The sequence below is a fragment of the Balaenoptera acutorostrata genome, chromosome 18 (genome assembly GCF_949987535.1).
Source record: "Balaenoptera acutorostrata chromosome 18, mBalAcu1.1, whole genome shotgun sequence".
NCBI lineage: Eukaryota > Metazoa > Chordata > Mammalia > Artiodactyla > Balaenopteridae > Balaenoptera > Balaenoptera acutorostrata.
In genome coordinates this window covers 62,813,273-62,829,905 of record NC_080081.1, presented here as the reverse complement: position 1 = coordinate 62,829,905, position 16,633 = coordinate 62,813,273, and the positions used below count along the sequence as shown (strand labels likewise).

Sequence of the window (16,633 nt, the reverse complement as noted above, 5' to 3'; positions counted from 1 at the left end):
CTGGAGTAAAACGAGTCTCTCTTCCGAGGCCCTTTGTTCCCTGCAAGCACCACCTCAGTAATGCCCACGTGGGTAGGGTGCACTATGGAGCAGGGAGAGGAGTTTCCAATTGCATGTCCTTCCTAGGTCCCTTTGGGGTGGTTGGACGGCCCTCCCCACGGCCAATCATCCAGGGAGGGCGGCAGGAGCCCGCCCCTGGCGCGTCCCTGGTTCCCTGAGAGACAAAAGCCTTTGAGTCTCGGCAGCCACCGAGCGCGACCGCGACTCTCCGCAGAGCCTGGGGGCGGATTCGGACGGCCAATCGGCTTCTTGAGTAGTCCCGTGCCCGCGGGCCCAGGGCCGAGAGACTACAGGATCCCAGCCTGCCCGGCGAGCGGATTTGCCCGGGGCTGGCCGGGCGAGCTGGGCTGCGGCATCACGTGAGGCGGCCCGGACCACGTGACCCGGCGGCCCGGCCCCCAGCCCACTCTCCAGCTCCGCCCTTTCGCCCGCCACTCGCAGGGGAGTCTCCGGCCTGCGACGCTTCCTAGGTACTCGCGGCGCTCCCGGCTGCTGGGCCTGCATGGACGGCGCGCGGCCGCGGCTGGCCTCCCAGGTAGCTGTGGGGAAGGGGGGGCGCGGGCCCGAGCTCGCGGAGGCCCCTTTCGCCCCTGCCTTCTCCTTGCTCCCCCTTCCCCGCGGGCCTGGCCGGCGCGCCCCGTTACTCCTGCGCCCTCCCTCTCGCCCTCCGGCCCGGGTCTCCCGGCCCCCCCGGCCCCCCGGCCCCCCGGCCGCCGGGCGCTGCATCCGGGCGGGTGATGGGGCGGCCGGCTCCGCACCGTTAGCGCCTTTGCTAGCGTTTCTTCCGAGGAGGAGGGGGGACAGGGTTGGGAGAAGGTCGGGAAAGTTTTCCCTGCTCCCTCTCTTATTTGAGCTTCAGGGACGCGGTTTTGCTCGTAGCTGGTCTGTCTCTGCTCTCAACGCTGTTTGCGTGAGAGGAGCCCTCCCCTCCGACTCTCCCGGTCCTCCCTCGGCCCTTCCCAAGATCTTAGCATCTCTTCCTCAACTCCGAATGTCACAAACCATACTCTACGCTGTTTCCCTTTCCCCCACACCACGGAGTCCACCAAGGGGTTTCACTTAATAGGGACTTTTATCCAGGAGTGCGATGAACCGAATGAAAAGACATTTCTTGTCCTGCCTCGGGTAGACTACCTGCTCTATTATATTTGAGATGAACATCTAGGCACGCTCTGGTCTGCTCTCGTAAGTAAGCTTTTTGTTTATATTTATTTGCATGTGAGACTCTACGAAGTCATCTGCTGCAGAACTCTGCACCTGGGGATTACAATTTTATAAAGCAATATTATAACACTTAACCCCCCCACCCCCGATTCATAGTCTTATTTGTCTTTGGCCTATTCTTTTTGGGGGGAGGATTATAGCCCTTGGAGGCAAATACTATGAGTTGCTGAAGCTGGTGTGCGTTGTGAGCTAGTAACATGAAAATACCAAGGTATATAATGCTGAAAGTAATGGAAAAATGATTTAACCCTGACAACAGTTTATAGTGTGCTTTAGATTTTAGAAAGTATCCATTTGAAGTGGGCAGTGGTGAATTTCACCTTTTTAAACTGCTTTCAGGGTTGAATATGTAACTGTATATTTAGATTCTATTAATATAGCAGTTGATCTGTGGAATGGATATCTTTTCATCCATTGTGCAAATACTAGTCCATTTATTAATACTTCTAGACAGGTCCTTTTTTTCTACCCTCCAGCGTTTCTCTTGAAGAGGGGACATTAATCTCTAAAGAGATTTCTTCCACGGTGGCTTTTATGTGTGATCCAAATGATCAAGTTCTGAGAACTTCGGAAATCAAATAGCCATAAAAACCAATGCTGTCAAGTTTGTAGCTTTAAAAAAATTACTTAAAAAATTTTAAAGCGTTGCCTCTGTGTTCCAACAAGAGCTTGGCTTCATCTTAATAATCAGCAGTTCAAGCTGAGAAGTCTGAGATAGTGTCCTCCTTTATCTGAAAGTCAGAGTGGGGAAGATGAAACTGAAGGGAAGTCAAAGACCTTTATTATTATTATTTTTTTGGAGTAAGCATCGCTCTTTATTTTTTTTAATTTTTTTGACTTATTTATTTATTTTTTAAGACCTTTATTGTTATTATTATGCTGTTCCTTCTGTGTGTACTACATTAAACAGTAAGACAGGCATGGGAAACAAGGTTTGGACCCTCAAGGAATCTAGAGTCCAAGCAGAAGCATAAAGAAGAATGTACATTACATGTAATTTATATCATCTAAAGATAACAAGTTAATATTTTAGGGTGTAAGCCCTTTTTAAAATTAATTTATTTTTGGCTGTGTTGGGTCTTTGTTGCTGTGCGCGGGCTTTCTCTAGTTGCGGTGAGCGGGCTTCTCATTGAGGTGGCTTCTCTTGTTGCAGAGCACGGGCTCTAGGCGCACGGGCTTCAGTGGTTGTGGCTTGCGAGCTCTAGAGCGCAGGCTCAGTAGTTGTGGCGCACGGACTTAGTTGCTCCGCGGCATGTGGGATCTTCCTGGACCAGGGCTCGAACCCATGTCCCCTGCATTGGCAGGTGGGTTCTTAACCACTCTGCCACCAGGGAAGCCCTGGTGTGTAAGTCCTTTTTACAAGACAGATTTACTGGGTTGCTGTGTTCAGATAGTGAGATTCCAGATTATAAGAGATACTGTGATATCCAAATCTAGTTCATTCCTGAGCCTAGGAGAGCCAGTAGCAAAAGTTTGAGTATTGAAGAATTTACCCAAATCTATTTGCTTCTTGAGTTTAGATAGAGTTTGGATAGCAAGAATTCAAATAGTTGGGGAGACCTCTATGTTTTTTAGTATTAGATATACTTTAAAAAATAAGATCATACTCATGCATACATAATATATTGTAAGGTGTGAAATGACTTCAGAAAATGATGAATCCCATCTGGGGAAGATTATACTCAGACCATTCCTGAAGGATGGTCTCTATTTATCCCACAACCCCAGAAAAGATTCCATGGCTTTTCTAAGCTTAGCCTTCCATGGGGGAAAAAGAATATTTTTGCCCAGGTATTCTTTTTCATGCTTAAGAAAAAGTTCTAGTTTTGGAAATAGACAAGGTCTATCCCCTCTCTAGTGCTTCAATCCTGAACTCAGGTGGTATTTGTGTAAAGCATTCGGTAATATTGTTTACAGCTGTGGTAGAGGTGTTTTCCAAAGATGACTGTCAGCAATTCCTCCCACCCCTCCACTACTGCTGCTTCTCCCATCACGAGATGCCGTCTGTTTCTGCTCCCTCTGAATCTAGGCTGGCCTTGTGACTTACTTTGACCAGTAGAACGTGGTGGAAGTGATGTGTGCCAGTTCTGGACCTAGTCCTTAAGAGGCCTGGCAGCTCCAGCATTTACCCTCTTGGAGGCCAACAGCACATACAGAGGCTTGGGCTAGACTAGGTGGAGAAAGAGAACCCACCTGAGAGAGATAATGCAAGCAAGGCCTGTTTCAGCCCTAGTCAAGTTCCCAGTGCCTGTGACCCCAGCTGAGCCCAGTCAAAACACAGAATTGAGAGAAATAGCAAATTGCTGTTGTTTTAAGCCACTGAGTTTCTGGAATGGCATATTATCAGCAAAAGGTAACAAACCCTGGGTATAAATCTGGTTCACAGGTAAGTCAGTTCCAAGATGGGATCCCTGAGCACAAAACTGTGGCCAGCATATGCAGTGGCATGCTTTAAAGATAAACCTCTAAATGAATTAAATCTTTACTTCATATTAACATAGGGATGTACTTACTGATTTGATTAAACTGAAGACTGGCTGTGTCGAGTACTAGGTAACTGGTTAAGTCAAAAGTCATTTTCTTTTGTGTATTTGGTTATTATTTGTATATATGATTGCTATTATCAGTCTTAACACTTGGTGATAGGATTATCTGACATGTTTTAAAGGAATTGCCAATTGTTGAGATGACAGATGTGTGGTGTTCCTTGCAGTTTGCCATTTGCTGAATTTAGCACCATCATTGTAGTCGTGAGTCTTGACAGTGCAGATGTAAGATCTGCTGCAGTGAACACATGTCTTGAGAGGTGCTTTGCTCTCAAGGGTCAAGGAGAGTGAATCTTATGCAGACTGTCATTTCTTTTTTTTTTTTTAATTTATTTATTTATTTTTGGCTGTATTGGGTCTTCGTTTCTGTGCGAGGGCTTTCTCTAGTTGCGGCAAGCGGGGGCCACTCTTCATCGCGGTGCGCGGGCCTCTCACTATCGCGGCCTCTCTTGTTGGGAGCACAGGCTCCAGATGCTCAGGCTCAGTAGTTGTGGCTCACAGGCCTAGTTGCTCCACCGCATGTGGGATCTTCCCAGACCAGGGCTCGAACCCGTGTCCCCTGCATTGGCAGGCAGATTCTCAACCACTGCGCCACCAGGGAAGCCCCAGACTGTCATTTCTAATGGATATGTTGCAGGACTTTAAAAAATAACTGATGGATTTTTCAGGGGCACTTCTTATTGCCTTTAAATGAAAAAGTTCTCTGAGCAACTTTCCATTCCAATTCTGGTTAGTTCGGTTTAAAAAAACCCCAGAAAACCAAAAAAACCTCTTTTCTTGGAGAAGAAAATCTCACAGGAGATCAAATGGATGCCTTTATAGACTTATGGTCTCCAGCACCCACCGGACCCTGTCTTAGCATCTTTTTAGATTTCCCTGGTCAGTGCTCTTTCCCATCCTCCCTGGTGGCTGCTTCAGACTTCAGACCTTTGTTTTTATTGCTTCACCCCATTTTCTGTTGCTACCTCCCCTCTTGCTCTCAACAGTAAGCCTTCCATCTTCCTTCACTGGGAGAATTGGTGACCTCAGGAGAGAATGCCCTCAAATGCAAATCAAACCCACAATGACATACCACCTCACACCCACTAGGATGATTATAATGACAAAGACAGACAATAATTAGGTGAGGATATGGAGAAATTGGAACCCTCATAAATTGCTGGTAGAACTGAAAAATGCAGCCTCTTTTAGCAGAGCCTCAATAGCAGAGAGAATGATAAAGAAAGAAATTACTTCCAACCTCTGGTTCCCCAACCTTTAAACTCCCTTTCTTCGTATCCGTCCTTCTCTTGTGTTGTATGGAAGATTCCCCCGCTTTCTATAGCTTATGTACACCTCTGCTTCAGATCCCATTCCCTGGTCTTTCTCAGAAACCTCATTTAGTTATGTCCTCTCCTCTTTCTACTGACTCCTTCCCAATAACATTTAAACATTTTCAGGTATCTAACATGTTTGGAATAAAAAGATCATCCAAAATATGTCCTTCAGCTCCAGCCCATTTTACAGTTACTATCCTCTTTCTCCTTTTTCCTTCATAGTCAAATTTCTTTTTCTTTTTTTTTTTATAAATTTATTTATTTTATTTATTTATTTTTGGCTGCATTGGGTCCCCGCTGCTGCGCGCTGGCCCCCTCCAGTTGCGGCGAGCAGGGGCCGTTCCCTGCCGCGGTGCATGGGCCTCTCATTGCGGTGACCTCTCCCACTGCGGGGCACGGGCCATAGGCACGAGGGCTCAATAGTTGTGGCACGCGGGCTCAGTAGTTGTGGCTCGTGGGCTCTAGAGCGCAGGCTCAGTAGTTGTGGCGCATGGGCTTAGTTGCTCTGCGGCATGTGGGATCTTCCCGGACCAGGGCTCAAACCCGTGTCCCCTGCATTGGCAGGCGGACTCCCAACCACTGCGCCCCCAGGGAGGCCCCTCTTCACAGTCAAATTTCTTGAACAAGTTCTTTCCGTTCACTGTTTCCTCCTTTTCACCTTTCGCACGCTCTCAACTTGCCGCAGCCTGGCCTTGTCCATCCACAGCCTCACTGAAACTCTTCTTAAGGTCACCAGCAATTTTCGTTAAATCCTGTGGACCTTTCTCCGTCCTTGTTTGGCCTCTCAACAGCGTCCGACACTGACACTACCTCCTCTGTGTGATGCTCACGCCCCTAGGCTTCTGTGTCACTGTTCTCCTGTATCTTCCTACTCTGCCTGTTCCTTCAGTCTCTGTAATGGAGCACTCCTTGTCCCTTTGCTGTTGGAGTTCCTTTGAGTTCTGTCCAAGATCATCTTCTCTTTTTACTCCACACACTTTTTCCTGAGTGATCTCATGCCAAATTGCCAAATCTCCAATCCAGATCTCTTTCTTTTTAAAATTATTATTCTTTTTATTGAAGTATAGTTGATTTACAAATATTGTGTTAGTTTCAGGTGTACAGCAAAGTGATTGGTTATACATATATGTATATATCTATACAAATCGTTCTTGATCTTCAGATTTATAAATCTATCTATTGGACATACGTACTTTGATATCCCACAGGTAGCTAAAGGTAAAATGTCCAGAGTAGAATTCCTCATCTCCCCCTGAAACTAGCTGTGTTCTCTCTACCATAGCAAGTGGCATTACAGATCACTCACTGCTAAGCTGAGCATCTGAGTGTAAGCCTTGGCTCTGCCTTTTTCCTTATCCAGCTCCCTCCTCCCATTCAGTCAGTTACAGAATGCTTTTGAGTCTACCTGTTTTCCCCACCTGCATTTCCCTGGCATAGGCTTCCTTTCTTTCTTTCCTGGTTACTGCAGCCACCTTAGGCTCTGAGTATGTCTCCCCCATCACCCCCATCTAGTCTCTACATTCTGCCAAAGTATCTTTCACAGACATACACCTGATCATGCCACGTCCCTGCTTAAGATCCTTCAGTGGTTACGTGTTGCTCTTTGGATAGTCTAAGCTTTTTGGCTACAGCTGTGCTGAATTTCTTTCAGTTCCTCCACCAGACTTTCACCTGGCATATATGGTCACTGTTCCAGGTGCCTGCCTTCTCTTCAGGTACTTGACACTTCCCGATTCTGGTGATTGAGTAGCATCCGAACCTCCCGGTCAGAGCGTGGCCACACTGTGGTGAGCATCTGTTTATGTGCCTAGACCCCCCTGACCACATGGAAGTTCTGCTGGGGGTGAGAGGGTGATGTTGGCTGTGTGTCATGTTTACCTAGAGGACTTTCAGTAAACATTTACGGAGTGAATATAGTGTGGTTCTGCCTGTCTATTGCTGGAATTTTAGTTTGGCTTTAGGCCATTACAGGGCACAGTTGATACTTTTCATGCAGCAGAGACTAGTAGATGAAATCACTTCAAAGATGTCCCCGTAGGAGAGGTTCACGATACCATAAATAGGTTTGAACTTGGGCCCCTCCATTCCAGCCTTGGACTTATTAGGAAAATAAAATGAACTATTATTGTGTTCTATCCATTTCTTTAATTGTTGAGCCATCTATTTTTATGTAGTCTATTTTGCAAAGTCTGTATGTTTGGTGCAAAAAAAACCACAAAACCATAGAAGAAAGTTATTTGTAATCATGGAGGTTTCTTTTCTGGTTTCCTTTTGAAAATAAAAATGTTTTGTAAAAGCAAGATAGTCAGCTTCACAACCCTGAATGTTATTCTTTTTTGTTGCTAATGCTGTTGCCACTTGGGTTGTTTGCTTTGCTAACCGGAACACTTGGCTTCAGTAAAATTCTTTCTTCACTTACAATGAGCGGTCAGATTCCCAACTTAGTAGAATTGCCTAAAGCTTCTGTGCAATGAAATGAAAGCAGGCTCTTGGATGATGGGGCTTAAGAATTGCTTCCTGAGGCCATTATTGCAAATTGTGCTTCGAGTTAAGTAACGTGTTGGTGGTTGGGAGGTGACAGTTGTCTTCTTAAAAGAGTGATGAATTTGAAGGAAACTGATGAGGCAAAGGGGAATCACAGTGAGTGTTAGGAAATTCTAAGACAGCAGCGTGTGGTCTTTAAATGAAACTAGGAGGGTTACCTTGTCACCTGTACAGCTGCATCTTTATGAAGGACGGCAGAAACTCCTCTGGAGAATGCTGCATTCTTAGAGTCCCTTAGTCTTTGTGGAATATGTCAAGTATTCAGGACATTCTTTCATTTTCATTCTTGCAGTACAGTAATATTGCAGAAAAGAGAAGTGGATGACAGCTGTTCTACCTGTAACAGCATCAGTGTCTCAGCAAATCTCTGAAACTTTGCTCCTTTGATGTAGTTATACCAGAGAATAGGTGAAATAGTTTTAAAGTGTATTTTTATTTAAAAGACTTTTAGGCTGATTCTTTCAGAGGCTTGTCTGGACCTGGGAAATACATTTGGTGTCCAAATCAGAATTGTAGCATCTGCTCAGTCTCAAAAAGCTCATCAGAATAGGTATGGAAGAAAATGCTATGAGTAACATGTGGCTCTTCTGTAACTTGAGAGGTTTTTTGAATTGCTTTTGCCGTAGCATGGATATATGACGTAATGAGTTGTAAAGTTGTGCCCCAGAAGTTTACCCCAAACCCTATTCCTGTTTCCTCTATTTGAAAGTTTTCTTAGATTTGAAATATAATGTACTCAAAAATAGGGAAAGATGGCCACACCCTTAAATCTTTTGTCTTCAAATGGGAACTTCTGTTGGTGAAAAAGGAAGAAGGCTATGAAAAAACACTTGTTCCTGCAGGAAACCTGGATGATCTTCACTGAGGAAATGCTTACATTTTGTCATATGCTTACAATGCTGAGAATTTGACTTCTGGGATTTCATGTAACAGTTTTCTGGGAGACATAATTTTTATGTAGTAATTGTTGTGCACATAATTTTTTTCCGTTTGCATGTGTCACGTGGGCTATATGTTTGCATGTTGTATCTCATTGCTTGCTTAGTTATTTCACTTGCATTTGCATTCTAGGTTTCCACTTGCTAGGATTGACTTTCTGTTAGTCCTGAAGTTCCTCAGAGGCAGGGGCCATGATTGTATTGCTTTATGATTTCCCCCAGCATTATTGTATACGGGGTCATTGTCAGAAGAATTAATATATACCATCATTTTGTTCACATTATCATAACGGTAGAGTTTTTTTTTGGCAAGGCATCTTAGACTTTATCAGTAGCTCATAAACTATAAATAAATTCCTATTGTAAGGTGGGTTAGCAACTAAACTGATAAGTAAAATCATCACCCATCCAGGTTATGAAAACAGAGAAACCTCTATTAGGAATCTTCAGTTTATGTGTAAGTGCTTTAATTTAATTAAAGTTTTTTGCAATTAAAAAATCATTTTTCATATTTGACATTGCTGTTTCAAATAGTCTAAACCTGGCTATGGCTTGTGTGCTGAGGAACGTACAGGCCATTTTACATGGATTGTCCCAACATTCAGAGTCCTTCCTGTTTCCCGTGAGGATATCAGCTTCCAAGATAAAGGATGATACAAGTTCCCTTCATGCCCGAAGGATGACACCAGAAAAGGAGTCAGAATCTCGGGGGCTAACCAGTTCTGGGTTGCTCACTCTGTTTTGACCTCTTTTCCTTAGCAAGTTCTTAGGTCAGCAGAAGATGGGTTGGGAGGTGTAAAGTCTCATCAGTAACATCAGTCTCCTTTGCGCCAAATACATCTGGTTAGAATTTGGGGGTCGAGGTCTTTGTGGAAGCCACGTGCTGGCTTACAAGGCGACCCTAAATGTCTGGTATTGTTTAGTATTGAGACCATTATTTCATCAAAAACAGAGTTTTCCTATATTATTTTCTTTATTTCCTGTTGTTTTTTTTAAACTCTCTAGACATATTCAAATATATTTTTGCTGGATCAGTAAAACAAAGCCTTCCCCTCACCCTGTCTTAACACTTGGTTATCTTAGGGGAAGGGATAACAGATGTGCTCTTAGAGAGATCAAAAGATTGGCTGCTACATTACTCCTTCAGTCTTCCAGTTCTAGATTTAGATTTCTAAAATTGGAAGGTCTGTGTTTGTCCTCTTGATTGCATTTGCTTTCAGAGTGTAAAATGAAATAACCTTTTCTTCCCCATGCCACCAGCTCTCTGAGGGACGGTGCCAGTCGCTAGGAAAAGCCATCCCAGGGAATGGGATATAGATCTGTAGTACTAACGGACCCAGAGTCAGTCTGTGGGAACACAGGATGTATTTTCAAGTGCCAAAGAAAATAAGGAGATCCAAGTGGGTTGGCATATTATCCTTTGAGAGCATTAAACTCTTTTCCAATCTCTGCTTCCATTTCTCTTTTTTGTTCTTCTGTCCTTGCTTTTATCTCCATACAGCAAAAAATCATTGATTCACCTATTAATGCACGAGTGATAATTCCGTCTGAACATACCAGTGCTATTTATGAGAAAGTATTTCCTAAATAAAATGGATAAAAATAATGTTGCAAAAAAATCACTATCTCATTGAACTTCACAAGTAACTATTTAACATAACTGACATGCTAATTACAACTCATTTTTATGATTATCAATCAAGCCCTGGAAGGACCTGTTCATTGTGGCAATTAGTTTGATCTAGTTTGAATTGCTGTAAGTTCTGGAAAGTTCTAAGAAGGTGATATTTCTTTTAGAAATGTTCCATTCAGAATTTCCCTAATCTGAGCTTGCCTTCCCAAGACAGAATTATGATTATACTTTTCCAGAATTATTTTTTAGGTCTGAAACTTCTACATTTAATTTTTAAAAATACATCTTTGAGTTTATTAATACAGGCTTGATAAAAGCCCATGGGATCATTATTTGATTTTTAAAAGTTGTGGTAAAATATACATAACATTAAATTTATCATTTTAACCGTTTCTGAGTATACAGTTTAATGACATTAAGTTATGCCAGTGTCATCATTCTCAGTCTCCAGAACTTTCTCATCATCCTGACTGAAATTCTGTATCAATTAAATAATAACTCCCCAAACCCATACCACCCAGGCCCTGGCAACCTCATTCTGCTCTGTCTCCGTGAATTTGACTACTCTAGGTACCTCATGTAAGTGGACTCATACAGTATTTATTCTTTTGTGTCTGACGTATTCCACTTAGCATAATGTCTTGAAGGTTCATTCCTATTGTACTGTGTGTCAGTATTTCATTTCAAGGCTGAATAACATTCCGTTGTAGGTAGATACCATATTTTGTTTATCCATTTATCTGTTGATAGATATTTGGGTTTTCCGTCTTCTGGCTGTTGTGAATAGTGTTGCTTTGAACATTGGTGTACAACTATCTGGAGTCCTTGCTTTAAAGTCTTTGGGTATACACTAGAAGTGGAGTTGCTGGATCAAATGGTAATTCTATGTTTAATTTTTTGAGGAGCTTCCATAATGTTTTCCATGTTGGCTGTACCCTTTTACATTCACACCTTCTACATTTAAGTTTATATTAAAAACTCATTTTACAGATTTGCCCGAAACATTCTGCCACCCTAGGTTGTGAATTGAAAGCAAGAATACCTCTTAAAACTTTTAACAGCTTAGGGGGTAAACATAATTAAAATAAGCTTTAGTTTCATTTAAAATACTTAGGACAGGAATAAAGATGCAGACGTAGAGAATGGACTTGAGGACACTGGGAGGGGGAAGGGTAAGCTGGGACGAAGTGAGAGTGGCATGGACATATATACACCACCAAATGTAAAATAGATAGCTAGGGGGAAGCAGCCGCATAGCACAGGGAGATCAGCTCGGTGCTGTGTTACCACCTAGAGGGGTGGGATAGGGAGGGCGGGAGGGAGACGCAAGAGGGAGGGGATATGGGGATATATGTGTAGGTATAGCTGATTCACTCTGTTATACAGCAGAAACTAACACACCACTCTAAAGCAATTATACTCCAATAAAGATGTTAAATAAAATAAAATAAAATACTTGTTTATTTTTTATCACAAAGTGTGTGTTACAGAAATTTGGAATATATTTAAACAAAAAAGAAAATATCACCTCTAATCTCTCCAGAGAAGTACATTTTGGTGTGTGTATGTCCTTTTTCTTTATACGTTATACTTAAAAAAATTGTATTCACGTAGTACATATTGATTTTTTATATATATTTATTTTATCTTTGGCTACGTTGGGTCTTCGTTGCTGCGCGCAGTCTTTCTCTAGTTGCGGCAAACGGGGGCTACTCTTCATTGTGGTGTGTGGACTTCTCATTGCTGTGGCTTCTCTTGTTGCGGAGCACGGGCTCTAGGTGCACGGGCTTCAGTAGTTGTGGCACACAGGCTCAGTAGTTGTGGCTCACGGGCTCTAGAGCTCAGGCTCAGTAGTTGTGGCACATGGGCTTAGTTGCTCCGTGGCATGTGGGATCTTCCCAGACCAGGGCTCGAACCTGTGTCCCCTGCATTGGCAGGCGGATTCTTAACCACTGTGCCACCAGGGAAGTCCCAGTACATATTGTTTTATAACATACTTCAGTCTTACAGAGTACTTTTGGTTTTTGTGGGTTTTTGTTTTTTGTTTTTTTTACTTGGGAATAAGCACATAGTTTAGCTTTTTGTTAGCATCTTCCCTTGTGATGCACAGTAACATGGGAAGGAAAAACATTGGATTATCTTCCTTTAGGCACTTGGTTAATTACTGCTGAATCCTACTAACTTCTTGAGTTGCTAGCAGTCAGTTACTTGCTTGGCCAGTGTTACTGCCTTTGTTGTTCTCATGCATTCATAAATCCACATAGCTTCTTCCTTACATCTTTAACATAAAATTGTAGATTTTTATAGAACAGCTTTTTGGGAAACTCAGGCTCAGGAAGGTTATCACGGTTACTTCTGATTAAAAGTAAACCTGGAACTAAAACCCAGGCCTCAGCAATCTCTGTCCTTTCTACCAGACCAGGGCTACTGGTGATGCTTTCTGATTTTATGAGGGGTGTGGACATGGAAGATATATGACTTGGCTTTTATATTGACTCTCAAGTTACAAGTGTTTGGAGAAATATCTCGTAAAATAATGCTTCAAGTAATTTAGCAATGGGTAAACTCAGTTCAAATAATAAGCCATCATTATGCAAGTTAGCTTGATTTTTTTTTTTCAGCAGATTACCAAACCCTTAGGGCAGAGTTGCCTGTAAACTGATTAATGACTTCAGAATAATTGTAGTTCTGTCAGGAAGTTGTATAACTTTGAATGGTAATATCCTTTTGTGTTGTAATTTTAAAGGTGGTGAATCATATTTTTGGCCAATGTAATTATTCCCCCCCCATCTAAAATGTAATTGTATATTACCATAAAATATTAAATTTTGATACAGTTTGATACAGGCTTTGATACAGTTCATATTCTAGGAAAATAGGCATCTGGATTTTCTTGGAATTTATCTACCTGCTTATAGATATCCACATTGTTTCATTTCTTGTGTTTTCCCCCTCTGTTGTTTTTTTTAATAAATTTATTTAATTTATTTATTTTTGGCTGCATTGGGTCTTCATTGCTGCGCGCGGGCTTTCATTAGTTGCGGAGAGCGGGGGCTACTCTTTGTTGTGGTGCATGGGCTTCTCATTGCAGTGGCTTCTCTTGTTGGGGAGCACGGGCTCTAGGCCCGCCGGCTTCAGTAGTTGTGGCCTGCAGGCTCTAGAGCGCAGGCTCAATAGTTGTGGTGCACGGGCTTAGTTGCTCTGCAGCATGTGGGATCTTCTCAGACCAGGGCTCGAACCCATGTCCCCTGTATTGGCAGGCAGATTCTTAACCACTGCGCCACCAGGGAAGCCCTGGGGGGTATCTTTTCTATTACTTCTAAAAGCATTTGAGACAATCTTCTTACCATACAAAGAACATTTATAAATCAAGAACAAAGAAAAGAATGACAGTCCAGTAGGAAAAATAGGGACTTTATGTAAAAGAATGGCACCTGGACTCTTAATCACATGAGACCGAGAGGTGAAGGGTACACATGCTGGCTTCGGGTGGCATGGCTTCAGGTCCGGAATCTGCCACTTACTAGTTTGAGCAAACTCTTAAAGTCTCTTTACCTCCATTTCCTTGTCTATAAAGTGAGGATTAAATGAATTAATAAATGTAAGGTACTTGGAACAGTGCTTGGCACATAATACTCAACAAGTGTTAGTTGTTATTGTTGCTATGACTGTGATTATTTTTAAAAAAATTATCCCAACCTCACTCATCATAAGAGAAATTAAAGTTTTAAACAAAACTGAGACAGCATGATATTACACCATGAGCAAGAACGCGGGTGAAAGGGGCTGCCAACATGGATGGTTCTTTTATGCATTGGTACTACTTTAGTAGAGGACAATTTGAAATAGCTATTAAAGGTAAAACAGCTATTAGACTTGGACCCTGCAATTCCATTTTTAGGAATTTGTCTTAGAAACATATATTAAAAAGACATGTATATAATGTATGCAAACAGTAGTTTCAGTATTGTTCATGTTAGCAACAGACTGGAAGTGACTTAAATGTCTCCCAGTAGAAACAGGTAAGCTGTTAAATCGATGTAATGGAATGCTCTGTAGAACCATTGAAAATAAATGAAGTAATTCTTATATGTGCTAATAGGAATGATTTCAAAGATGTACTGTTAAGTGGCGGGGGGGGGGGAAGCTTCCACACACTCACACATATAATGCTATGTAAGTCTACACTGTCTGTGGAAGGAATTAGAATCAGTTGTTTCAGTGGTTTCCTTTGAGGAGCGGGTTGGGGAGGGATGGTAGGGAGACTTACTTTCCTCTACCCTTTTGTACCATTTGAAACAAAAAATTTTTAACATGTTTATGTATTAGTTTTTACCCTCCCCGAAGTCCTTTATCTCTTCCCACCAACACACACACGCACACACACACACACACACACACACGCACAGACGCACATACGTACACATTCATGCACACTTTTCAGAACATTCAAATGTTAGTCCAGGAGTCTGGCTATGCAGTGATGGGGACCAGCCTGTCCTGATGGTGTTTAATGCTTATTGAATATGCGCTGTGATCCTTGCGGTATTGCAAGCATCTGATCCTTGTCATCCAAGCTGGCGCTGATGGATAAAACCTCCCTCGGTGGTGGAAACTGAGGCCCTGGCTAAGTAAGCCCAAGCCCCAGGGATCTCTTCTGTAGGTGCTGTTGGAGGTTCTGGGGCCAGAAAGACCTTGGCTCGCTTGGCTATTTTTAGAGGTCTGCAAAGAGGGTGGGCGGGAAGGAACTTCATGAGTTATGTAGCTCATTAGGAAACCCTGGTTGTGTTTATCAACTGCTTGGTTCTATTTCAGTTTCCAGAGATGAGAGCCAGAATGGAAACTCACTTGGCATGATAGGTTTTGTGCTTTGTGCAGCCGCCTGGACTTTCTAGAAATACTTAACTCTCGAAGAATTGAAGCTATGACCAGGATTCTTTGTGTAAAACTTCTTAAACAGATCAAATTTAGAGTTTTATGGAAATTTATACATATCTCTACTTTTTATAGGGTGCTCTTTAAGCTAATTGCTACTTGCATGAAGTCTGTAGTCATCAGCTCTGACACCAAGATGAGGGTGAATTCTCTGACCTTTGTTCATATAACTTTTCTCCGTGTGAAATGAAATGTCCATGTATATATGTGGTCATATAAATTAGGAATAGAACATAATACTTTCTTTCATGTTTTCATCCAGTAAATCTTAGGCTACTGCTTCTTAATGTTTTTGCCACTCCAGGCTATCTGAGGGATGTCCCATTTCTATCATTAAACAGTGGCTCAGTGTGGCAGTGATTTTCTACAAGGGATGAGGGCCTTTCAGGGCATCCTGTGGGTGGTAGTGGGAGAGTGGGGAGGTAGAAATAATGATTCTGATTTTTATAACACACACACACACTCCTAGTTGAGAATTAACTGCCTTAGACAAATGAGTATTGTAACCTTTAACTTTATCTCAATAACCTGGAGGGGAAAATACCTGACAAGACCTTGGTTTCATCTAGTTGGCATGTCTTCTCTCCATTGTCTGCTGTCGGGTTGCACATAAACGTGTATGTGGCAGATGAGCACTGACTTGTAAGTGGGCAAGACAGACAGTTGGTTCTAGCAGGTTGTTCCTTCCGTTACAGGAAAAGGCACAGGTTTGAAGGTAGAGGAAGGATTGGACACGTTGCTGGGGCAAGTGAGCGATCCATTTAACCAAAAGTAGGTGGTTTATTCTGAAATTAGCTTTTGTTTCCTTTTATTAACATTGTCTTTTTTTGTTTTAGTTTAGTGGTTATTTAATTTTTTATTTTGGAATTTTCTTTGTTTGTTACAGCAAAGATGTCGGCTTATTTTTAGGAATTACTTGAAACCAGAGTCATGGTGGATGTAGGAAAGTGGCCAGTCTTCACTCTGCTCTCACCTCAAGAAATTGCATCTATTCGGAAAGCTTGTGTCTTCGGCACCTCAGCCAGCGAAGCACTGTATGTTACTGACAATGACGAGGTAAGCGTCTCTCAAAACCCAGGGCTTAATTTTAGGGCTTATTTTGGGGTTGAGCTTTAAAGTGTGCAGTGTGAAGACTGAGGAAAAGTGGGGCATAAAGAGAGCCTAAAATCCAAAAAGATGGTTGTCTTTGATAGAGTTTGTCTTTTCTTTCAGTTTCTTGATTTAATACCCCTCATCCCTACTACTCTTTGAGTTTCATAGTATAGCCAAATATTCTAAAACTTTAGTCAGCAGAGGTTGAATGTTTCTTTTTTTTTAATAGATTTTTATTATTTATTTATTTATATATTTATTTATTTATTGGCTGCGTTGAGTCTTCCATTTCTGTGCGCGGGCTTTGTCTAGTTGCCGCGAGCGGGGGCTACTCTTTGTTGCGGT

General features: G+C 42.4%; 2 protein-coding genes across 12 annotated transcripts in view; one reads left to right on the top strand and one right to left on the bottom strand.

The window, feature by feature from the left end:
- Positions 1–16,633, bottom strand: part of SETDB2 (SET domain bifurcated histone lysine methyltransferase 2) — a 306,643-nt gene that overhangs the window by 166,075 nt on the left and 123,935 nt on the right. The gene's annotated exons all lie outside the window — the stretch shown is intronic.
- Positions 1–16,633, top strand: part of RCBTB1 (RCC1 and BTB domain containing protein 1) — a 67,262-nt gene that overhangs the window by 17,298 nt on the left and 33,331 nt on the right. Inside the window, exons 1-4 of one of the 11 annotated variants that reach the window (XM_007193741.2) lie at positions 468–595; positions 1,141–1,245; positions 15,892–15,967; positions 16,106–16,252. In XM_007193741.2, coding sequence (XP_007193803.1) covers positions 16,127–16,252 — 126 coding nt within the window. In that variant the 5' untranslated portion in view covers positions 468–595; positions 1,141–1,245; positions 15,892–15,967; positions 16,106–16,126. Of the gene's footprint in view, positions 1–303; positions 596–1,140; positions 1,246–15,891; positions 15,968–16,082; positions 16,253–16,633 lie in introns of those variants that run through there. The other 10 variants (XM_007193737.2, XM_057532848.1, XM_007193738.2 and 7 more) reach the window with 10 other exon arrangements.